The sequence below is a fragment of the Galleria mellonella genome, unplaced genomic scaffold (genome assembly GCF_026898425.1).
Source record: "Galleria mellonella isolate WM207_F2 unplaced genomic scaffold, CSIRO_AGI_GalMel_v1 utg54, whole genome shotgun sequence".
Lineage (NCBI taxonomy): Eukaryota > Metazoa > Arthropoda > Insecta > Lepidoptera > Pyralidae > Galleria > Galleria mellonella.
This window is the reverse complement of record NW_026442114.1, coordinates 4,215,387-4,240,515: the sequence shown is the minus strand read 5'-3', so window position 1 is coordinate 4,240,515 and position 25,129 is coordinate 4,215,387. Positions and strand designations below refer to the sequence as shown.

The following is a 25,129-nucleotide window of genomic DNA, read 5'->3' as shown; positions in this document are numbered from 1 at the left end:
CGAGCGATTAGCGCCCGCCGCCGGTGACCCTGCGACCTGCTGCCCTCGTCATTCGTCTCGTGTCATCGCGTATTCACGTGCTCGATCAGTTATAATTAGGACGTATAACAGGGTTTTTTAAAGGGTGGCAATGGTATGGCAACCTCGCCTGCGCTATCGGTACACGCTGGCGGGGCACCAGTGAGAGATGGTAGCAGATCAGTCGACGCATCATGACGAATTTTACAAATATCAACTACGATGGTTTCCAGGGGAACAGCGTTGAGGCCGATCTGATAGGGCATAGCAATGGGGTTGCTATACTTCATTAATAACAGTCCCTTTCCCCTCAGTATAACAGGGTTAATCATTTCCCGACATTAATGAAATTCTATTTTTAACAGACTTTAAAGAGGCAGTCATGAATAAAGATGAGTACCAATATTTTTTTGATGGGTGAAAATGGTATGGTAACCCCGCCAGCGCTAACGGGATACGCTGGCGGAGCACCAGTGAAGGGTGATAGATGAGAATGAAAACAGGCCAGTTAGCCCATCATGATGAATTCATCAGGAATTAACCATGATAGTTTTCAGGGAGAACCGCGAGGGGGTCGACCAGGTTGGGTATATTGCTAGCAATGGGATTCTCAATCTCAAAAATATTTATATATACTTATGCACAAATAAGAACATGTCTACAGGGTACTTAAATGTCTTAATGCCTGATGACATTCTCTACCACCAGACAACCAATTTAGATAACTTTAATGGAATCTCAATATCATAAATACGAAGAATTTTATTTATTACAAAATCCACAGCTCTTATTGTAATATTATTTCTAATACTCACAGCCAATTACGGATTTTACAATCTTTAATATGTTATTTATTAAGCAAGTAAGTATTCATAATACCAAGAAGAGCTGTGGATTGTATTGTATGATTATAGGTAATAAATAAATAAGAATGGATGAATGACAAGAGCAACTCTTATATAAAAATACTTTTTATTATATTATATTAAATGCTTACAGTACACTAAATTAATCATCTAAACATATCACACGTTGAAGGATATAAAACATAACATACTGAACTTGTCTATTTTACTATGACCTTAACTAAATAGATAAACATAAGTCCAATATAAAAAAAACAGTAACATCAATGAGAATGAGATTGTTCTCAATTTATGGCAAAAATATTAGCTCACAATCACCGACGACGGTTATCATATAAAAAAATGTAAAGAGCGACGCTCGTTTGCACAAGACAAGCCGCTGCAACTACCTAGCAAGCAATACAAAATGGCAGTAGGAATCTAGTCTTTGGACCGTAGGAATGTCGTCATAGTTTTAATATTTTTATCCACTTAGAAGTTCACGCATTTTATTTATACGACCAGTGCCCCCTATCACTGAATTATTACACTTTATTCAACAAACAGTCAAAGAGAGAGACTGTCAATTAATATCTTACGAATATAACATGAAATTCTAGTGAACAACTGAGATTACTTTTCACTACTCATATAAAAAATATACTTAAAGCTAATGTTCGTGTGTTTAAACTCTCAACAATTGGAAACGTACTTGTACAATTATATTATTTACACAACATAAACAAAAAACTAATGTGTAATGTTCCTGACATAATTGAAATTGAAGCGTGGACCACTATGGGTTGCTACCCATGGTACGCAGGGTTCCCGTGAAGGATGGCTGTCGAGTGGTGGGTCTAGAGGTCTAGACGAGCGGGTAGGAGGCGGAGGAGGCGATGCCGCAGTGGTTGTTGCGGTTGCGCGCCATCTTGATGTAGCCGAGCTCGCCCCACGTGCGGCCCCACGAGTTCTTCACCAGCCAGTAGTCGCCGCCGGTCTCGTCCGTGCCGTAGCCCACCACTAGCACCTGTACGTTTTATTGCATTCATGAATACGCAGCAATGGACATTCTTTTACAGTTGCAATCTTCGCCAGTAAACCCATTTTGAATAAAACTTGATAATATTGAGGAGGTATTTTTTTTATGCAACTTAGAATGGCAAACAAGCTGACGGTCCACCTGATGGAAAGTGGTAACCGTCGCCTATAGACATGAGCAGTACCATGGACATAACAGAGTATACTGTTTCGCCCATGATACCTCCCATGCGTTGCCATTCCTGAGAACTCAAATGTTATTCCTCTGTACTCAGTAAATTCACGCCATATCCCACCCTTTAAACCGAAACACAGCTATGCAAACACAACTGCTTCACGGTTGAAACACGAATGGGACAGAGGTACTCAAGCAATCGACTTATCCTAAATATCACCATGTTGACTCTATATATATATTCTGTATTTGATGTTTTAAAGTGTATATAAATAAACGGTGAATTTACCCCGTGATCAAGGTTCTCGGAGGAGCAGTTGTCGTCGTAGTAGACGCCGGTGGAGTAGAACTGGAAGCTCTCCTGCGAGGCATCGATGGCGACGGACACCGGGCCCACGGTCGCCACTGCCTCCATCAGCTTCTGTTCATCGCCCTGCGGCACGTCCACGAAGCCCACATCCTCTGCGCCAGAGTTCCTAGGGTTGTATCTGCCCCGGCACAAAGTAAAAAGTTTTTAGATATCGTGACGTTACTAAGAGGTGACAAGCTTACTTCATGGTAACGTCAGCCAATAACATCTTGTCAAATGAACAAACTTTACCGCGAACACGCGATTCATTTACATTTAATCACATTAGCGAGTCATTTTAACAGAAGGTAGCTGTAATTCTGATCTTTAACCTTAGAAAATAACGATTATTTTTCTTTGACATGATTATGAGTCAAATATAAAAATTGTTGCGAAAGCTCCAGTAGGTAAACGGAGCAGCAACCTTCATGGAAATGAAATTGTTGCGTGTAGGAAGTCGCTGCACGCAGGTGCTTCAGGCGGGATCGTTTTCCTTGTGGTCAATGTTGTACAGAGGATAATCAGTGATAGAAATAACAAAGTGTACCATGTTGAAATCACAAATTGGTGGATTGTGGGTGACAGGTATAAAACTCTACAGAGATAAACACGAGGTGAGCTCACCGGCACTTGTCGTCAACTGCCTCGTAGGGGTAGGACTTCTCAGTGTCGATGCCGCCGTTGTCCTTGATGTACTTGAAGGCGTTGTCCATGAGGCCGCCGTTGCAGCCGTTATTGCCGTACGCTGCCGAGCAGTCGATCAGGTTCTGCTCCGACAGCGACACCAGGTAGCCGGTCTGACGGAAGTGCTGCCCCTCAAGCGCGCCAGTCTGAACATAATGAAACATCATTACTTTTTACTGAATAAAAGGGGCATTAAGTACAAGTAAAAAAGATTGAATAAAATTCACCATTTTCTGTTAATGGCTGTATATGCTTATATATGTCTATTATACATTTTTTTATACAACTTAGAATGGCAAACAAGCTGACGGCCCACCTGATGGAAAGTGGTAACCGTCGCCTATAGACGTGAGCAGTACCATGAATGTAACAGAGTATACTGTTTCGATGATATGACATGATACCCCCCATGCGTTGCCATTCCTGAGGACTCAGGTGTTATTCCTCTATACCCTGTAAATTCACGCCATATCCCACCCTTCAAACCGAAACACAGCAATGTAAACGCAACTGCTTCACAGTTGAAACACGAATGGGACAGAGATACGCAAGCAATCGACTTTTGTACAAAGTCTCCCTACGTATATATTTGGAATTTCTTTTTATTTATGGATGCAAATGGAACAATGGAACGCGCTACAATGTACAAAAGAATTTATGTAAAAAGGGGTTTATTCCTATGGTACGTACATAACACAGTAGGCATTCTGTGCATATAATAATGTATTTATATTGTAAGTTATGTTCGGTACAGTGCACAGTCCAGCGGCTGTCCATGAATGTTTACAAACTAAGATAACACCGTTTGCCTACCGCATTTATTATAATAACAGACAAAGAGATTCTCGTGAATTTGGAGCTGCTGATAAGTTTAAACATACAATAATATTTCCTCTATTTGTTATTTATATTATATCGCGGTTAAACAGTATTATAATTGTATGTGTTGTGTATATCGCAGTGTCGCTCCCAGCATAGAATAGGAATAGAATTCCCGTGGGTGTCGTAAGACGCGACTGAGTGAAAGAAAGCGAGGGATGGGCAACAGCGTCCCTTTTAAAACATCTCCAAAGTCAAACTGCAGTTGTGAATTCGCCTGCCAAGCGTGGCAACTACCGGCAAAACCCCAAAGGGGGAGGCTGATGTTCAACAGTGGACAATTAAAGGCTGATATGATATAGCGGGCATTTGACCGTAAAGTTGTGTTCAAAGATCACGTGTTAGCTATGAGTCTTTATTTTTTTTTTATTTATTTATTTATGGCAACAAACAATCATTTACAGAATATTAATACAATATAAATTAGTTTTACTACAATAGATCTTACAGTGCCATTATTTTGTCTCTACTTTATATTATTATATGTATCACATCTCCCATATTTAGAACTAACAAAATTTTTCATCGTGCCTCCCACCAAACTGTTTATAATCACTCCTCTCTATCCAAAGGTTGCCTGGAAGAGATCGCTCTCAGCGATAAGGTCGCCCATTGTTTTCTCATTGTGATTATTTCTTGTAATTGTTTGTATTTATAATAAGTTTACTATTGTAGTCTTTTGGAGGAAACAATAAAGAGTATTTATCTATCTATCTACTTTCGCAGAATTTTAAGTAATTTTTATTTCTGTTATGTACTTTGGTATTTTACTGTAAATTTTACATTAATTTCACTTTTACTACCTACGTTGGTCACAAAACTACTTACTACAAATACTTCATTTTCATTTTAGGACAGTCTACCTACTTACTCGGGTGCCAAATTATTGAAAAAAAAAAAAAATATCTTTACAGGAATACGTATCTATTGTGTGATAACAACATCAATGTTCCAAAGGTTTCTTTCAAAACATTTACAATAACAGTCACAACTGTGCGGCACGTCTGAGTCATCGTTTTCTAGAAATATGATTGTCCCAATAAATATTTGCAATTACAACAGCCTGCAATAAAATATGAGTAACATAGAACCGACATCTGTGCGATGGAGGCGGAACAGTTCGCCGTGAGTCATAGCACCTGCCCCTCATTACATGGTGATTAATTATAATTTGGTAAAACAAGTTCATGATAATATCACATAATGATAATGATAATTTAATTATGAATACAATAGAACCTAAAGTGAATCATCTACAATAATGACGTTTTCCACTGTAATTGTTATTACTTATATATTAATTAATGTTTTAATCAAATTATTATATTTCTTACCACTTAATATGAAATGAATATTGAATTTAATTTGTATTTTATGAATTAACAATTTTCATGTTACTTGGTTTTTTTTTTTTAACATTTCTTTTTACTTCCCATGACTATAACATTGTTTATTAATAGTAAAATAATTGGAACAACATGTATTTGGGGAGGGATTGTTAGTAATAGGAATTAGCAACCCCATTTCTAGCAATAAACCCTATCAGGTCGATCTCCTCGCGGTTCCCCCTGGAAACCATCGTGATTGGTTTAATTTGTCACGATGGGCTAACTGACCTGCTTCACCCTCATCTATCATCCCTCACTGGTGCCCCGCCGGTGTATACCAATAGCGCAGGCGGGGTTACCATTCCATAATCAATAAAAAAAACCATGTATGGAGAGAGCTAGTGCAAAACACAATACACTCTGTAGGCCCCTACTGTGCACGGTCTCAGTATAATAATAATGTTAGGTAAGAACAAATGATGTGGGTTATAATCTAATGGAGGGCTAGACAGGGCAGTGCCACGAAGCCCCCAAACTCAGGGGCCCCTCGGACTCTGATTTACAAACTAGAAACTAGTGAAAATGTCTCCCAGATTCGGAATATAAATAAACCAGATTCCAGGAACGTGACTTTAATAATGGCAACTTAATTGAAAAAACACAGGAGAATTTGCAACAAGTCTCGAACATCTTTGAAACTTGCGGGGAACTCCCCTGTATTCTTAGATTAGTTTACGTTTTGACCCAGAGCCTTTGGTTACCTAGCTACGCCACTGATCTAGGGGGAAGTATTGTTAGTAATGGGGTCAAATAGCCCCATTACTAGCAATACACCTTGTTAGTTCGACTTCCACTCGGTTCCCTCTGGAAACTATCGTGTCTAATTCTAGTTGAATTCGTCAGGATGGGCAAACTGACCTGCTTTTATCCTCATCAGTCATCTATCACTGGTGCCCCGCCAGTGTATACCGATAGCGTAGGTGAGTTACCATACAATTATCAACGCATTTAAAAAAATACTAGTGTAGTGTTATTGTCACGGCTATTCAAAAACAAACCGTTTTCTGGTGCGCTATCAGGTCACGTCGTGTCAAACAGGTCAGCTTTTGTCTTTCAAAGCGTACGTAGCCGCCGTATCGGTACGTTATCAACATTAGACTCTCGTCACTCGTGCACAGTAAATAAATATCGGCGTAAAGTGTAAATATTGTGTACAATACGTTACCAATCATTTTACTTATTTTATTTTAAAGAATCCAATGAAAATATAACCGTGTGGCCCCGGCATAGAATAGGCCATCCCTTCCTTTTCCATGGGTGTCGTAAAAGGCGACTGACAGAGGGCGAGGGATGGACAGCAGCGTCGCTCTTAAAACATCTTTAAAGTCTGACTGTGGTTGCCAATACGCCTGCTAATCGTGGCAACTATTGGCAAAACATTTCCATATCTTTATGTATTTTTATTGTTTGCATGTACTTCACTGTTATTTACCAAATTCATATGCTTTCTTTATATAACTTTATAATTTAACACTGTTTGCCGACTGCTTTAACCGTGCTGTGTGTACACCTGTCTGGGTCTCAATCTAGTTCAAACTATTATCTTTATATACTGTCTGTAATGTTATTGATTGTAACCTGTTGTGTATACATTAAAAAAAAAGAAACAAAAAAAAACCCAACCACCTTTTACGACACCCATGGGAAAGGAAGGGGTAGTGGTATTCTATGCTGGGACCACACAGTCAAAAGAGGGATAACGTTACAGCTCAATTCACATTACACGAAAGGTAAAAGGTGTGCACTTTTCCTAATTACACACACGCACACATTGTCATGTGCAGACGTGACTCGTTTCTGTAGTTGTGACAATCATGGATGGCGTTGTACTGACCGTGCTGAAGGACCAGCAGGAGCCGCACTTGCCCTGGTCCTTGACGTCGGTGACGGCGCCCTTCTTGCGCCAGTCCACGTGGTCGGGCACGGTCACGTGCGCCGGCGAGATGAACGTGGCGCCGCGCCACTCGCGCCCCTTGCTGTACAGCTGCTTGTTGTGCCTGCATCAAAACCAACTACATTATACACGTTGCCCTGTACGCTGCCACTGTATTGTGTACAATATCTAATAGTAGGGGAGTTGTTAGTAATATAGACTTCCCTAGTCCCATTGCTAGCAATACACCCTGTCAGGTCGACCTCCACGCGGTTCCCCCTGGAAACCGTCGTGGTTAATTCCGACCTATCAACGGAATACCGGACAAAGCGTGTAAACTTCCACACTATATCAATAATGAGAACTATTGTTCGCAGATCAATAACGCTTCGATTAATCAAGTTTAAAATATTAAAAAAAAAGATATCTACTATGTCTGTTTTAATAAAAGCTAATTAAAATGTAAACAAAGGAATAACTATAGTCATGATTTGTGAATTATGTACATATTTATGTTTATTGTTTAATTTTATGTTTAGCATTACTCTTTAATCCCAGGATGGTATAATATTAAAAAATGGCGATTTTCCGATATAATTTTCCGTATATATTTTACGCCATGTTTGACACGACAATGATTTTTTTTATATCTACGTTACAACAAAGACATACCACAGATACAGCGTTAACAATTACTCTACTGTAAAATTTCTTTAGAACGAATTTATAAGCATATCCTTTCAGATAAAGAAATAATTTTCCAAATCGGTTTACAACTGACGGAGTTATGAGGTGACAAACAATAAAAATACATATAATCCAATATAGAACCAGAGGGAGACTTTGTACAAAAGTCGATTGCTTGGGTACCTCTGTCCCATTCATGTTTCAACCGTAAAGCAGCTGTGTTTGCATGGCTGTGTTTCGGTATGAAGGGTGGGATATGGAGTGAATTTACTGGGTACAGAGGAATAACACCTGAGTCCTCAGGAATGACAACGCATGGGGGGTATCATGGGCTAAACAGTATACTCTGTTATGTCCATAGTACTGCTCATGTCTATAGGCGACGGTTACCACTTTCCATCAGGTGGACCGTCAGCTTGTTTGCCATTCTAAGTTGTATAATATATATATATAAAAAACCTCCTTTTTAAGTCCATTGAAAATAAGATCTGTTTAAATAAAGACAATTTCTATGTTATTCTATTCTATTGCATAACTATTGTATTATTAAATAGTACACTGTGATATGCAATGTGATATAATAATGTGGGTTAACATGTCATCGCAGAGGACGATACGGCCTGGAGATAAACAGGTCTGGTGCGAGATCATGTGACCGCGACCCGTACACTGACCACAGTACTACGTAATCTGTATAATTACGATGCAATGTAACAACACAACAATGTCAACAATGCGTCATGCTTTAATATCAATATTGCATGTCGCTGCATACAGATACCTACACGTGACAAGCTAGGGGGGAAAGGGATTGTTAGTAATGGAGACAGAATCCCATTGCTAGCAATATACCCAACTAGGTCGACCTTCTCGCGATCCCCCCTGGAAACTATCATGGTTAATTCCTGATGAATTCATCATGATGGGCTAACTGGGCTGTTTTCATTCTCACCTATCACCCTTCACTGGTGCTCCGTCAGCGTATCCCGTTAGCGCAGGCGGGGTTACCATACCATTTTCACCCATCAAAAAAAAAAACAAAAAACCTACACGTGACAATAATAAAATATTATATTAATATATAGAAATAGAATAACGATTGATGCCGTCATGAACAATACCAATTAGGTAAAGTTCCAATAACTCATGTAAAACACATGTAAAATTTAACAGAACTCAAATGTAGTTGAGGTGTGCTTGTGTACTCACTTGGCCGTCCTGTTGAAGCCGTTCATGGTGTGCACGAACTCGTGGTGCAGCATGTCGCCGTACTTGTTCTGCTCGAGCCGGTACGACACCAGCCCCTGCTCGTAGCGCTGGTTGTGCTTCGCGATCTTGTGCTTGTTCTCCGCGTAGATCTTCATGCGAAACTTGTCCTCCACCTCACTGTCGAAGTGCTTCTTGTGCGCCATCTGTGTGAACAATACCACCACGTCAGTACAGGACAGGGCAAGGCCGGTAGGCGCTACTCATACGGCTGCAGTCACATGCTTCGGTTTGAAGGGTAGGCAATACCTTAGAATTCGGGTTTGACAACACGTGAAGGCTAGTATGGACGTCACAGATTGTACATTATGATGTCCATTCAATCCGTTACCGGCAGCACCATATAGCGGAATAAATGGACATCTTTTTTTTTTTTACACAACTTAGAATGGCAAACAATCTGACGGCCCACCTGATGGAAAGTGGTAACCGTCGCCTATAGACATAAGCAGGACCATGGACATAACAGAGTATACTGTTTCGCCCATGATGCCCCACATGCGTTGCCATTCCTGAGGACTCAGGTGTTATTCCTCTGTACCCTGTAAATTCACGCCATATCCCACCCTTCAAACCGAAACACAGCCATGCAAACACAACTGCTTCACGGTTGAAACACGAATGGGACAGAGGTACCGAAGCAATCGACTTTTGTACAAAGTCTCCCTCTGGTAAATCATAAAGTACAGTCTGTGACGCCCATGCCCATAGGTAATATTATTGTTTTCCATCAGGTGGGCCATATAAAATTTGGTCATTAGAACTAGTTAAACAGAAACCAGACAAATTGCCTGAATAACTAAGATATAGCTGTTATTTGAATAATTTTCTCCAGTTTAAAGCCAGCCGCCCTTATGTTTGAAACTAGCAATATCCCGCGGCTTCACTCGTATTAGTTGATAAAGCATACTATGTGCTAAGTTAGAATATAATGAAGCCATTCGAATTCACGACTCCCGCAGTTTAATGCATTTAAATATATTTATAATTTTAATATCTCACTAGGAATGAAAGTGGTGTATACATTGCGAGAAGATAGGTGGATATAAAATAAATCACGTAAATAGTATTGGCCTTGATCGAACACGTTCCGCATGACATCCTCGCCACTAGCCGGTGACTCGCGGAAGGAAACGCGTTCAAGTAATACCTCGTGAAAATATGCTCGGAATATAAATCAGGTAATCTACCATGAAATGAAATTCCGATTTTTCGGACTTAACTTCGTGTTTTTTGTTCATTTTGTTTGAAATCGGTCCAGTAAATGAAGCTTAACATTTTGTTCATCATAAAACGTACTATAAAAGTCAACAATATTAAAAGGAACAATATTTTAACATTTTAAAACAGTATGTATTGTGTAATTTTAACATGAAATTTTGCTTCGGAAAAAAAAGAAGCATCAATTTATTATTGAATATAAATTAATTTGAAAAATACGATATATTTTTTTTATAACATTATTCCATCTGATCTGTGTAAACAACGTGAATGTATCTGTCAATACATCTATGAATTCTATGCAGGTCTTTGTCATCTCACCTAGTATACACACATAACACAGTATTTACTGTCACTCGATAACATTACACGCTATTTCAACATTTGTATTATTAATTTAATTTACCCGTATTATACTTTCATTATTAATTAAGTGTAATTATGTTTTTCCTCGTTTATTGAATGGTTATGTATGTGGCCAGGTTTCTGTACCGTTCTATCTTTTTAAACAACCACTAAATAAAGTTCATTTTCTGTACAAAATCAAACAAATTAAGACGCGTTTGCTTGGTCTCATTTATATACTTAAATGTAAGTATATCAACATTTATTGTAAGACAAAAATGTTTATTTGTTTATTAAATGCACAAAACTGCTTTCCAACAAAACATTTAACAACAATACGGAATATATGTATCATGACAAGCTGTAAAGCCAGATATAAGTGTATATATATCTTTACATCTGGCCTAAATTTTACTGTTGTTCTCTAGATTTTTTTTTTTATACAACTTAGAATGTCAAACAAGCTGACGGCCCACCTGATGGAAAGTGGTAACCGTCGCCTATAGACATGAGCAGTACCATGGACATAACAAAGTATACTGTTTCACCCATGATACCCCCCATGCGTTGCCATTCCTGAGGACTCAGGTGTTATTCCTCCGTACCCAGTAAATTCACGCCATATCCCACCCTTCAAACCGAAACACAGCCATGCAAACACAACTGTTTTAGGGTAGAAAAACTATAGCTAGGTAGCATATTAGTTACGTACCTAAATGTAAAAAATGTAATATAACCATCCAGATGGATGCAGATGCAATTTCTGGTTTTTAAAATAATAGAAGTCAAATTGGTTAAGATTATCAATTTTCCAGAACGCTGAACGAGAGGTGCACAAGAATAAAAATAGATTTTTATTTTTGATCTACTTGCTACCTAATTATGATCTGTGAATACTGCGACATGGTTAATTTGTTAGTGTTTTGTTCGTTGGATAAACATAATTCACTTACCTTATAAGCATTCCACTCCTCCTTGACTAGATCGAAGAAGGAGACGGCACCGACGGCCGCCGCGGCCGCCACCACCGCGCACAGCACCACCGCGATGTTTCTCATTGTTGTTGCCTCTCTGTTCTGGTCGCAGGGCACAAACCAAGTTAATAAGTACAAAAAAAAAATCCAAAACGGTTTATAACTGACCTCCGTCAGTTATAAACTGCTATAACTTTTATGGTTACTAAAAATACCTAACCTAACACTTTCTATAGGGGGGAAAAGATTGTTAGTAATGGGGTCTTAAAAGCCCCATTGTTAACAATATAACCTGTCAGGTCGACCTCCACGCGGTTTCCCTGGAAACCATCGTGGTTTTTTTTAATAGGTTATAATGGAATAATAACTCCGCCTGCGCTATCGGTATACACCGGCGGGGCACCAGTGAGTGATGATAGGTGAGGATGAAGTAGGTCAGTTAGCATCGTGACGAATTCAACAACAAGTAGCCACGATGGTTCCAAGGGGGAACCACGTGGAGGTCGACCTCTACTCGACTCGGTCGACTATATTGTTAACAATGGGGCCGTTAAAACCTATTACTAATAATCTCTTACCCCCAAACCAACGTGGTTAATTCTTGTGGAGTTCATCACGATGGGCTGACTGACCTGTGCTCATCCTCTCTAATCATCTACCACTGGTACCCCGCCAGCGTATACCGATAGCACAGGCGGAGTTACCATTCCATTATCATTTATATAAAAAGAAAAACACTTACTATATTGCTAACTTGGCAAATATGTTAATAATACTTAACTCCTTGCGCAATAACAATAATTAATAATAATCACTTAATGAATAATTTAGCTAGTTAATTTATGCTATTAATTAACGTCATAAGGTACCAAGTAGGTACCTAACATACCGAGTTTAATAAAATAACACGCTACCACTGTTTATCAAACAAAGCAACCAAGAAAAAACACAGACGTATAGAGTAGGTAGTTAATAACAATGACGACTCTCAATACAGTTGAGATAAAGGTAGAAAGAGAGGGGGGAAGTGTTTACTTAGCAGTTTCTATAAACTTTATGTAGACTTAGTATAATGCACTCGTTAACTTTAATACTGTTTCCTGATAGAAATCAGTAAATCCAGTATCTAGATGTAGGCAATGAATGAGTCCATTACCGATTACATCATCTATAACTACCTACCTACCTAATCTATACAGTGTTTTGTGCTGTAACAATAATATTAAAAACTTAGAGAATTTGATTGATAGCTGATTAATCTACTAGATAATATTTAAACTACCTATTAGTAAGGGGAATAAATCGGTAATATATTCGTTTGAAATAAGTGTAAAGGGAAGTAACATAAAATGACACGGCAAAAATGAACATTCAAGTTTAGAAGCTAGTTTGGGTACCTGTTTTTATTGTTTATATGGAATAAACACGTGTATAGTATAATAGGCGAAGAATGATTCACCTTTCATATTCTACCTGGTATTTTTTATACTATAAAGTACCCCGATGGAAAAAGACCGTTACAAATATTTAATGTCTTTGTGTTTTTATATTACACAGATATTGTATCTCCCAAAGAGAACAAAAAATTACCACGCTTATTTGAAGTCTTTTATTTAGTTCTGCTACACAAAAGTTAAAAATAATAAAAATCGGTAATTTTTTTATTAATAATATTTACATCTATAGAAATAAACCATAATTATTTATAATATTATATGAATCCGCCCATAAATTTCGCAATTTATTTTGATTGTACTGTGTAATTGTAATGTAAATCGTCTCAGTTATTGAGTAAATTAAGTAACAAATAACTGTCTGTATAGTTTTTATTTGCGCAGTGTTTCTTTAAGTAACTATTGCGTGAGACAAAACAAAGCAAAGGTACTATGATGTTCCTAATGTCCTTTCTTGGTATCTAATAACATTACACAGGAGGATATTTGGTATGTTCTCAAAATGAACCGAAAAAAATTTAAAAATGTACTCACCTCGTAAATAAAATTATTAGAAAAAGTAATGATAGTTTGAATAGCGTATTATTAACCAATTATAATATTATATAGAAAACAACACGACCACTACACACGACTGACAATTTGTTTGTGATTTTGTTCAGCTTCGTCGGAAGTACTTATACTAGGGCAGCGCATCCTACTCAATCAAAGTACGTCAAAATGGGGTCAATAGGTACAAAGTCGAACTTCATACGAAAATTTATCGATGTTGTAGTGTATATATATATATCATCGATAATTTTTAGCAAAATATAACACATATTCATCCCTATTCATGCTAGAAATGGGGGGTGACCTGGAACAATAATGGGGTGAATAGGAAAAATCGTAGGGCGGTCCAAATTTAAAAATGGTTTCTTAACTATGAGAAAGAAATCTAAGAACATAGAATTACATAAAAGAATTATGAAATAAAAACTATTAATCATATAGTTGCCTCTTTTCTTTTTAAGCAAATATAATTAGCAAAAAGTGGACGAAAAGCAGCAATGAATAATAGATATCATCATCTATTATTCAAAATTTGTAAACAGTTCCGAATTAAAAGCTTTTATATAGACAAAATTAAAAACATATTTTTTTTTTCATTCAGCTTCAATTGTTCAAAACTAGTTGTGTTCCTATTCAGATCCTATTGACACCATTTTACGGTATTAGAAATTAAACAATCTTTTTTACTAGAACTTCATATATATATATATATATATATATATATATATATATATATATATATTGAAAATAAAAAAAATTAAGGTAATGAAATGAGAGATTAATGCCATGTCTCAATACAAATATAAGCAATTTTAGGATACTTGTTTTTTTTTTAAGATTTATGCAAGAAGAACTATGTAGATCTGACAACACCGGTCCGGCTCTTTATTCGCCAATGATTTTATTACTCTTTGTCTATTTCATTCATTCTTTGATTGCAAGGTCTTTAGGTTATAAATTTACATGTATAATTGTTTTCTTTTTAATATAAAATAATGAAAGAAAATACTAAGGATGTAAAAAAAATTAAACTCTATAAGGGTAAAAAGAAGAAAACTGCAGAAGAAGATGCAGCCATACAATATTTACAGGCTCAATATGAAAAGGTACGTAAACAAATGGTTTTATTTTCAGAGCAGTGGGTTTATTACTTAACTATTATATTTCAGAAGAATATAATAAAACGTATATCTCTAATATTTTCTGATTTAACCCTGGACAGTTTATAAGGAACCTTTTCAAATTAACATTACAGACATATAGGTAGATATTTAAGTTAAAAGTTATATATTCTACTAGATAATAAATTATGTTTTTTTTAGATTGTTCCTGATGAAATAAAAACCTTCAAAGATCTTCCATTGTCTCAAAAAACTTTGAAGGGTCTTAAGGATAATAATTATAATGTCCCTACTGAAATCCAGAAACAAGCCATTGCATATGCATTGCAGGGCAAAGACATATTGGGAGCAGCGAAGACAGGCTCAGGAAAAACTCTTGCATTCTTGGTACCAATTCTTGAAATATTATTTTGTAAAAAATGGACAAGACTAGACGGAGTTGGTGCCTTAGTCATATCGCCAACCAGGGAACTGGCGTACCAAATATATGAGACTTTGAGAAAAGTAGGTAGGTTCCATGACTTTTCAGCAGGGTTGATAATTGGTGGACAAAATCTTAAATTTGAAAGGAAAAGGATGGATCAAATTAACATTCTCATCTGTACTCCTGGTCGGCTCCTGCAGCACATGGATGAGAATCCACTGTTTGACTGTAGTCATCTACAGATTTTAGTCTTAGATGAGGCCGATAGATGTCTGGATATGGGTTTTGAACCAACTATGAATGCTATAATTGAAAATTTGCCACCAGAGAGACAGACATTATTATTTTCTGCAACACAAACTAAATCTGTGAAAGATCTGGCTCGTCTCAGTCTGTCATTCCCAACATATGTAGCTCCACATGAGCAAGCAGCTACTGTTACACCTGAATCTCTTCAGCAGAGTTATATTGTCTGTGAGATTGATGAGAAAATTGGTATTCTCTGGTCATTTATTAAAAATCACTTGAAACAAAAAGTTTTAGTGTTTATGGCCACATGTAAACAAGTTAAATATACATATGATTTGTTCTGCAAGTTAAGACCTGGTGTCAGCCTGCTAGCATTATATGGGACACTACATCAAGAGAAAAGAGAAAAAATATATAATGAATTTTGTAGAAAATCTAATGTAGTACTTTTTGCCACTGACTTGGCATCCAGAGGACTGGACTTTCCTAGAGTTAACTGGGTAATACAGATGGATTGTCCAGAGGATGTTGATACATACATACACAGAGCAGGACGTACTGCTCGAGGTATATTTGGAAAAGGAGAAGGTCTACTGATGTTATTGCCAAATGAAGAAAAAATTGTTGATGATTTGCAAAATAGAAAGATACCTATAAACAAAATATCTGTTGACCCGTCTAAAGTTATTGCTCCTCAAAGAAAAATTGAAGCTTTACTTTCAGACAATACAGAACTTAAACAGACAGCTCAGAGAGCATTTGTCAGTTATTTGAAATCAATATTTTTAATGAAGAATAAAGATATATTTAATGTCCAACTGTTAGATACAGACGCATATGCTAGATCCCTTGGTTTAATAGTACCACCTAGGATAAGATTCTTGTACAAGTACCAGAAAAATCATACAAGTAAACAGCCAGAGGAAACTGAGAATAATAATGATGTGGTGGAAAAATTAAAGGCTAATGTGATAAATAATGATACAGCATTTGAGGAAAGTGAATCAGAAGATCAAAAAGTGGATGATCAAGTGCAGGAAACAAAAAATAGTAAGAGCCAAAAAAGCAAGAAGGATCTAATTAAATTTGATTTTCACAATGATGATAGTGACGAGGATGACTTTCTTCAAGTTAAAAAGACAGATGTAGATGTAGAGACATCCCCATTACAAGAAGAGAAAACTAAGTCAAAGAAGAAAGCGAAACCCATTACAAAAGCAGCTGTGGCTAAAAAAATATTAAAAAGAAAAATTAAAGTAAATACTAAAGTTAAATTTACAGAGGAAGGCGAAGCAATTGCAGATGAAAAGAAAGATGTTAAATCAGAATTAGCAAAGCAATTTATTAATGAAAATGTAGGTGGTATAGATATTGAGAAAGCAAAAGAAGTTTTAAGAGAAGAGGATAAATATGATAAAATTAGATTTAGAGAAAAAGTTAAAGCAAAACACAGGGAACATAAAAGAAAACTTAAAAATAAAAAGAAGGAAGAAGAAGGAGACAAGGATGATTTTGGATCACAATCAGAATCCGATGGGCCGGATCTGTCATGGTTACCTGATCCTGATAAAGTGTATGGCAAAAATAATAATAGTGATGTTGAACTTGACAGTAATGATGATAGCAACAGAAGTAACACACAGTCTGATGATGAACATTCTGAAGAGGAAGATGAAAAATACCACAGGTTATTATATTTTATTACTTCAGTTTTATATTGTCTCTGATACCTCAATTATATACATCCTTAGAGATGCAGAGATCACAGTTTGCCAATTTATTCTATGAATAGCAATGAATTATGTGAAACTGATGAATTACCTTTATTTAATATTGGTTTTGCATACATATTTATATTCGGGATCATCTATAATATGAATAAGTCGAAGTCCATATATATTATTATAATTTGGTAGACTCATAAAATAATAAATATTGATAATTGCTGGTGTACTGATAGTCAACCTTTTGGTACTCGCAGGTTCAATCTCTAGACATTTTTTTTTTTATGCAACTTAGAATGGCAAACGAGCTGATGGCCCACCTGATGGAAAGTGGTAACCGTCGCCTATAGACATGAGCAGTACCATGGACATAACAGAGTATACTATTTCGCCCATGATACTCCCTATGCGTTGCCATTTCTGAGGACTCAGGTGTTATTTCTCTGTACTCAGTAAATTCACGCCATACCCCACCCTTCAAACCGAAACACAGCTATGCAAACACAACTGCTTCACGGTTGAAACACGAATGGGACAGAGGTACCCAAGCAATCAACTTTTGTACAAAGTCTCCCTCTGGTAAGACAATATACATATGTAAGACCATAAGTCTGTTTTGTATTGGTTTGTTTGTTGTATATGTATAAATGTATTTAAATACAAGCTTTGTTTTGTACTTACATACTTAAAAGTATTGTGCTTATCCCTTTTTTAGTTTTGTTTGTTAAATAACTAATTCTCTTTTATTTCATTAGGCCAACTAAACGGAAGTTAGTGGAGAGCAGAGGTATACCGCAAGAAAGTGTAGCGCCTAGAAAAATGAAGAAAGTGCAAGATTTATCTGCGTCTTTATCAGTACAAGAAGCGGAGGCCCTGGCTATGCAGTTGTTGCGAAATAAATCTTAAAGCCTTGTAATAAAATATAATTATTATATTAATCTAGTAATTAATTCCATAATACTTACCTAAATATATAACAATTGCTATTAAAATTAAGTAAACCTCTATCTTATAATAATCGAATTCGGCTGCACAGCCTTTGGAAAACTATGTCATATCTTTTAATCCAAAATACCTCAGAGTTTGAAGATGAAGGTCTTTAACCAGTGCGTGTTGCCAGTGATGACTTATGGAACCGAAACATGATCCTACACCCGTATGCATAAGCTTCAAATTACTCGGCAGGCTATGGAGAGGGCTATGCTCACAGTCTCTTTGCATGATAGAATCTGAAACCGACATAGCCCAAAGGATAAGCAAGCTGAAGTGGCAATGGTCTGGTCACATAGCTCAAAGAACTGATAACCGATGGGGAAGAAAGGTTCTTGAGTGGCGACCCCTTAAGGGCAAACGCAGTGTAGGACAACCCTTACTAGACGGAGTGACGACCTGAAATGTATTGCAGGGAGTCAGTGGATGCAGGTGGCTTAAGACTCTTATTTATGGCAGTCTATGCGGGACCAGAGGTAATGACTTAATATGTCCAACAGTGGATGAATAATGGCTGAAATGACGAATCCTCTATCTTACTAGGATTATAAACTGATATAATTATGTCCCTATATATTATAAACTGGTTTTAGAGTCTTTATTTACAAGAGTTCACTTTCAGTATAATAGTGTTATTTCATTTGAAAGATTATTCCCTATGTTTGTTATCTCATAGCGCCTTTACAGTTTAACAAGTAGTAACCGCCACCTATAGACATGAGCAGTAAGTACCATGGACATAACAGAGTATACTGTTTCGCCCATGATAGCTCCTAGGCGTTGCCATTCTTAAGGACTCAGGTGCTTTTTTTTAATGGGTGAAAATGGAATGGTAACCGTACCTGTGCTATTGGTATACACTGGCGGGGTACCAGTAAGAGGTGAGGGTGAAACCAGGTCAGTTAGTCTATCGTGAAAAATTTCATAGGAATTAACCACAATGGTTTCCAAGGGGAATCGTGTGGAAATCGTCCTGATAGGGTACATTGATAGCAATAGAATCGTTAGTAATCCCATTACTAACAATCCCTTTCCCCTTAAACTCAGGTGTTATTCCTCTGTACCCTGTAAATTCACTGCCATATTCCACCCTTCAAACCGAAATGCAGCCATACAAATACAAATGCTTCACGGCAGAAATACGAATGGGACAGAGGTGTCCAAGCATACGACTTCTGTACAAAGTCCCTCTCTGGTAAAATTTTTATCAGCAAGTAGGCATATTCCGGTATTTCTGGTAACGTGGACGAAGTCACGGGTAAAAACTAGTAATGTAATATACATTTGGATATATCATAGATCGATTCTAAAAAATTAACGATTATTAATATCTACAATATGGGACCTTAGGTTATAAAGTACGTTATACTAATTCTATATATGGGACACATTACTTATATAACAGAAATATTTTATAAATAACTAATTGTAAAAAAAAATTAAGAAGCACGATTATTTTCTAATTGCTAAACTGGTTAGACGTGGTAAGAAATAAAACTCATTTATAACATAGTACGTTATACTAAGTCTATATTTATAACAGTAATTTTAAATTCCTAAATGTTGGAAAGGCAGTTTTAGCGTTCTAATAAAAATCTTCAAAAATGAAGGTTGACAGCTAATATCGAAAAATTTTTGCTATTCGTAAATTTTTTGCGAGATATGTGACTGTCTCGAGTTACTTGTTCTCGTATATAAAACATTAAGATAAAACTTTACAAAAACAAAAGTTTGGTACTAGGTTACAAGTAATTACTATTTCTTCTAATTGTTGTTAATTTGGTAGAAAATAAATTTTTTGATCTTGCAACATTATTATTCCTCTGTCAAAAAAGAAAACGGATCGTTGCACTTTTTATCGGGGAAACGCTGAAATCCACAAAATAAAAAGTTTTCTATGGATTTAGACTAATTTGACATCTTGTACTTATTAATTTTAATTATGTTTTGGAGCGGAAACTATATTGTAGTAAGGGAGCTAAATTTTCTTCTAAAAGAAGAGGTGCGTATTTCCTTTAAAATTGATGGTTAGGAGTGGTTGATTTCGTGAATTTTATGTTTGTTCGTCATAAAACATCTTTTCTAATCGTCAAAGCTGGGGGCCGATGCTAGCTACGATACTTATTGGTTGTAAAATTATTGTCGATGTTTGTTTCAGAATCCAACATTGACTCAGGTGCTAGAGGCGGATGATATCCTGCAAGAATGTAAAGCCGACAACAGGAATTTGATGCTGTTGTAAGTAGTTGTAATATTTGGAACCGATTTTATTCAACTAACCAGGTACAGTGGAGGACTTCAATATTATTTGTTTTTCTGTTATTTGCTCTACATAATACTAGTTTTTACTTGTGACATTGTTCAGACAAGTGGAATGTATTAATTGACTGTGATAAAACGTATCCTGTATTCTTCTACACATACATAAGTCAAATTTCATGACAATTGATTGATTGGTCTGCTAAAGTGCCAAGAGGCAACAAACACACATTCATAAATATAAGCAGTTTACAAATCTATATTAAAACAAGTTATTGTTTAAGTTATCATAAAATAAATATTATAATAAGTTTATAATTCATTGATAGATAGAACAGTAGTGAGATATAATAAACTGTATACCTTTATATTAATATTAGTTTTTTGCCTGTTATATTGTATGTCTAGATTTCATGTATGTTGTATAAAGAAGAGAGGAAGTAAAAAGATCAATGAAATAGGCTACTTCTAGATGCTGTATCAAAACAAAACATATACTAGATTTTAAGTTAGACTTTAGGAATGCAACTGTGAACACTGCATCTAATTTGGTAACAAACACATAGACGGACAGATAAAAATTATTGTTTTGGTATCTATGGATTTTATTAACATCCCTCATATTTATGTCTTAAATATATTCTATATACAGACATTGTCTATTTACAATTTTATTAGTAAAGTTTTTTTTGTATTAAAACTTATTCATAAATTCATATTTGATAAACATTACATGCAGATATTCCCTATGAGGTGGGCATAGTTACTTTTTTTTATATTTTTTTATACAACTTAGAATAGCAAACAAGCTGATGGCCCACCTGATGGAAAGTGGTAACCGTCGCCTATAGACATGAGCACTACCATGGACATAACAGATTAACCCATGATATCCCCATGCGTTGCCATTCCTGAGGATTCAGGTGTTATTCCTCTGTACCCAGTAAATTCACTCCATATCCCACCCTTCAAACAGAAACGAAGCCATGCAAACACACTGCTTTATGGTTGAGACACGAATGGGACAGAGGTACCCAAGCAATCAACTTTTGTACAAAGTCTCTCTCTCTTACTTAGGTGAGATTATTGAAGCTTGAACAAAAATTTAAATACAAAAAAGAAACAACTTTTTCTGATTGTCCATTATTTTTTTTTGTCTATTTCTATCTATGACTTTTGATATATATAGCAATGTTAATTGCCCACACACACATCTTTTGTTTTAAAAAGATATACTATTCGAAGAGATGATTAGAAGTTATTATAACGAAAATAAGATATTAACAAATAAATATATAAATAGCCTATCTAGCAATGCAGATAATAAAGTTTGTAGTAACAATCAATGTACTAAACTATCCTTTCAAACAATACATAATAACCATTCAGAATTTAGTATTGTCGTCCAGTGCTGGACATACACCTCCCCCTCCCACCCCTAAAGGTAAACCACACTGTCAGTAGTTGCTATGCTTGGCAGGCGGGTTGGCAACTGCAGTTAGCCTTTAGTAATGTTTTAAGAGAGATGCTGCTGCTCATCTCTTGACTATTAAGTATCGACCACATATGAAGGATACAGTTTAATCTGAATCATTCTAAAACATATTATAAATAGATCAAACTGTTTATAACTACTCTTCTCCATCCAAAGCTTAGGTGCAAGAGATCGCTTTTAGTGATAAGGTCACCCATTATTTTCTCGCTATGATCATTTCTTGTAATTGTTTGTAATAAGTTTACTTTTCTAATCTTTTGAAGGAAATAAAGAGTCTATAAGTTGTTATATTAATTTGCATATGAAAATATTAACTATGTCAGTCATTTTTATTTTATCACGAAATTGATGAGTATAATTTGTTGACCTTGATGGTCTAGTGACTTAGAAAAATCCTTTTTCAGATGGTCGTAGGTTCAATTCCCACACTACACACCATTGTAATCTTGACTATGTCTGTTTGTACTAGTCTGGGTGTATTATATGTAGATATAATATGTATGTATTTATAGGAAAAAATGTATATCTATCAGTATGTAGTATCTACAGTACAAGCCTGGCTTAGTTTGGCACTAGATGTGTAGTAACTGCGTAATAGGTCGAGTGCTACAATTCTTTATTTATTATATTTATGATATTATTTAATTGTAATTTAGAACAACTTGAATGTATGCACCACTCACACTGGACAGAGTTCGGGTGTTACACACACAAGCATGAGTGCTGTGTGTACATACTTTATAGATAACAGTGTTTTCTTGTAAATTAGAATTATCATAAATTATTTACACAATCTTATCTAATGCTAATTGTTAGTATACTTTGCGTCACTTGTAGTCCTTGCTTGATTGTTACCCTTTCAGTGTTTTAATGATTCAATTAATCATAATGAAAGTTAGCATTTACAAAGTATAAGGCTATTTTAAACTCAGTCAATGCATTGGTATATTTAAAGTCTATGTAGTTTCAGCCATGTCTTTCTGTAAAGCTCGAAAGCTTAGCCTGCTTTCTATGTTGGGCACCAAACAACGCTGCGTTGTCTTGGCCCACCCATCTTCCCTTTCAATTAGTCTATGAATCAATGGGAATAGAGAAAAATGGTTCTCATAAATGATGAATATATATATTTTTTAAATGATTTGTCATACACTCTCTGTAATATACACAAGGAATTAAATACTAAAAAGAAACATCATTTTAACAAAACGGGAAGGCTTTTTATGTTTAGTTTTCTTTGCAAGTTAGTAAGTAGTCTGTTACTACTTATTGTCTATTTGCATTGATTTTAAAATTGATAAAACTCGTTCCAGCCTCACAAAGCCAGAGATCCTGGCGGAACTGATAACGCTGATCACGGAGGAGCCGCCGGACAGCGTGGAGCTGACGGCGCAGTACCGGCACGCGAGCATCGCGTGCGAGGTGCTCACCAGCCACCTGTCCATGCTCAGCGACCGGCTCTCGCTCGACGTCACGCAGATGAACCGGCTCTGCGACTTCCTCAACAAGGAGCCACCGCTTAACCCGCTGCTCGCCTCCTACTTCAGTAAAACTATCGAAATGTTACTGGAGCGCAGTCCCAAACAGGTGAGCCAGCTCACTCAACACCTCAACACTTGCACCTTGAGCTAATCATCTTGACAATATGGATGAAACATGCATTTTTATTATAAATTAGCTGTATACTGCGTATTCGCCCGCGTGAATAAGTTAATAGAGTATATACCTATCTATCTATCCATTTAAGAGCTGCGCTCTTGTCGGTGGAGCTCTTGCCACTTACTACGATTTTCAGCGAGTCTCTTCAGAGTATATACCTACTTATACCAAATTTCATTCATATTCAATCAGTAGTTTTTGTATGGGTAACATCCATCCACACATCCTTACAAACTTTCACATTTATAAGACAAGACCGTAAGCAATTGATTGATGATTGTAAGCAAGTATTGTAATTTTTTTTTACATGAAGGTATTAAATTACAATACCTAGTTATTTCACTACCAAATACAGACTTGAAACTGCAATACTGCATACAAACGAGGCTTTTTTATTATATATGCTGTCGATTTTCTTGCTAGTTCTAGCTAAAGTTATTTGCTGTTAATCTGAAAGGTGTAACTGACGAAGACTGAACTACAATACAACTATAATGTTCTATGTGTGTAAATGTTGTGCGTGTGTATGCGTGTGTGCAGGACTGGTACCTGTACCACATCGTGTGCTTGCGCGTGCTCGACTTCTTCAAGTCGCGGCGCGACTTCCTGCCCAACCTGCTGCGACACATCTCCACCTCCGCCATCGCCGACACCTTCAAGTACTTCATACGGCTCGACGACCTATTCAACAAAATTATAATGGAGGTTAGACACTTACTCCTTTCTTTGTGCAACTTGAAATTTCAAACAAACTGACGGTCCACCTGATGGAAACTGGTAATCGTCATCCACAGATGTTAGCATAGAGAATATGACAGGATATACAGTGACACCTATGTTACCCTTCGTGCATTACAGTTCTTGAGAGCTAAGACTACTTGCTAGCATTATGAACAAATCAATGATTTCATTACCAATATGTCATAACTGACATAAGATGGCTCTAGCAATTTCTTCTAATTTTATTTCATTTTCTATGTTACCTAGAGTATGTATAAATAATACATTCTGATCTATATATATATATATATATATATATATATATATATATATATATATATATATATATATATATATATATATATATATCCGATTAGTTTCGCAACGTTTGAGGTATTGAAAAATATTTACATATTTTATTAAATAAAATTAATAAGAATCTATTAAGTAAATAAATACTTGCTAAAAAACATGTAAGACTAAAACAAGAGATTTTTAAAATGGCAATTATAAAATAGAAAAAAAAAAAACTGTTGTATTGTTTGTAATTATCATAGTTTGCTATGTAAATACTGATACGCTTAGCAATGACATGTGTTTGTGATACAGGCGGCTGTTATTCACTGCACCAATTATATACTATATCAAATATGACTCACACGTCTGGTTAAAAAATTACTCAGTGCCCACCGGCCCGTACCTGTGATGAATAGGTTCAATTCTAAGGCATGTGCTTCAACGGG

General features: G+C 36.2%; 3 protein-coding genes across 7 annotated transcripts in view; 2 read left to right on the top strand and 1 right to left on the bottom strand.

The window, feature by feature from the left end:
- Positions 1 to 971: 971 nt before the first annotated feature.
- LOC113509705 (cathepsin L) lies at positions 972 to 13,889 on the bottom strand. 2 transcript variants are annotated; one of them, XM_026893104.3, is made up of 7 exons: positions 13,731 to 13,889; positions 11,722 to 11,844; positions 9,146 to 9,348; positions 7,211 to 7,373; positions 3,050 to 3,255; positions 2,366 to 2,564; positions 972 to 1,890 (listed from the first exon to the last, which is right to left on the bottom strand). In XM_026893104.3, exons 2-7 carry the CDS (start codon positions 11,824 to 11,826, stop codon positions 1,729 to 1,731), a joined length of 1,038 nt encoding a protein of 345 aa, XP_026748905.2. In that variant the 5' UTR covers positions 11,827 to 11,844; positions 13,731 to 13,889; the 3' UTR covers positions 972 to 1,728. The 2 variants fall into 2 exon arrangements, with proteins under 2 accessions (XP_026748905.2, XP_026748906.2); XM_026893105.3 differs by having other exon boundaries at positions 11,722 to 11,839; positions 13,731 to 13,873.
- A 761-nt stretch (positions 13,890 to 14,650) lies between these two features.
- LOC113509719 (probable ATP-dependent RNA helicase DDX10) lies at positions 14,651 to 18,204 on the top strand. Its single transcript, XM_026893122.3, has 3 exons — positions 14,651 to 14,854; positions 15,071 to 17,229; positions 18,022 to 18,204. Exons 1-3 carry the CDS (start codon positions 14,744 to 14,746, stop codon positions 18,170 to 18,172), a joined length of 2,421 nt encoding a protein of 806 aa, XP_026748923.2. The 5' UTR covers positions 14,651 to 14,743; the 3' UTR covers positions 18,173 to 18,204.
- A 1,883-nt stretch (positions 18,205 to 20,087) lies between these two features.
- Positions 20,088 to 25,129, top strand: part of LOC113512768 (serine/threonine-protein phosphatase 6 regulatory subunit 2-like) — a 31,263-nt gene continuing 26,221 nt past the window's right edge. For all 4 annotated transcript variants that reach the window (XM_052898905.1, XM_052898904.1, XM_052898903.1 and 1 more), the window contains exons 1-4: positions 20,088 to 20,258; positions 20,415 to 20,494; positions 23,321 to 23,594; positions 24,207 to 24,371. In XM_052898905.1, the coding sequence (XP_052754865.1) occupies positions 20,199 to 20,258; positions 20,415 to 20,494; positions 23,321 to 23,594; positions 24,207 to 24,371 (579 nt within the window). In that variant the 5' untranslated portion in view covers positions 20,088 to 20,198. The remainder of the gene's footprint in view (positions 20,259 to 20,414; positions 20,495 to 23,320; positions 23,595 to 24,206; positions 24,372 to 25,129) is intronic.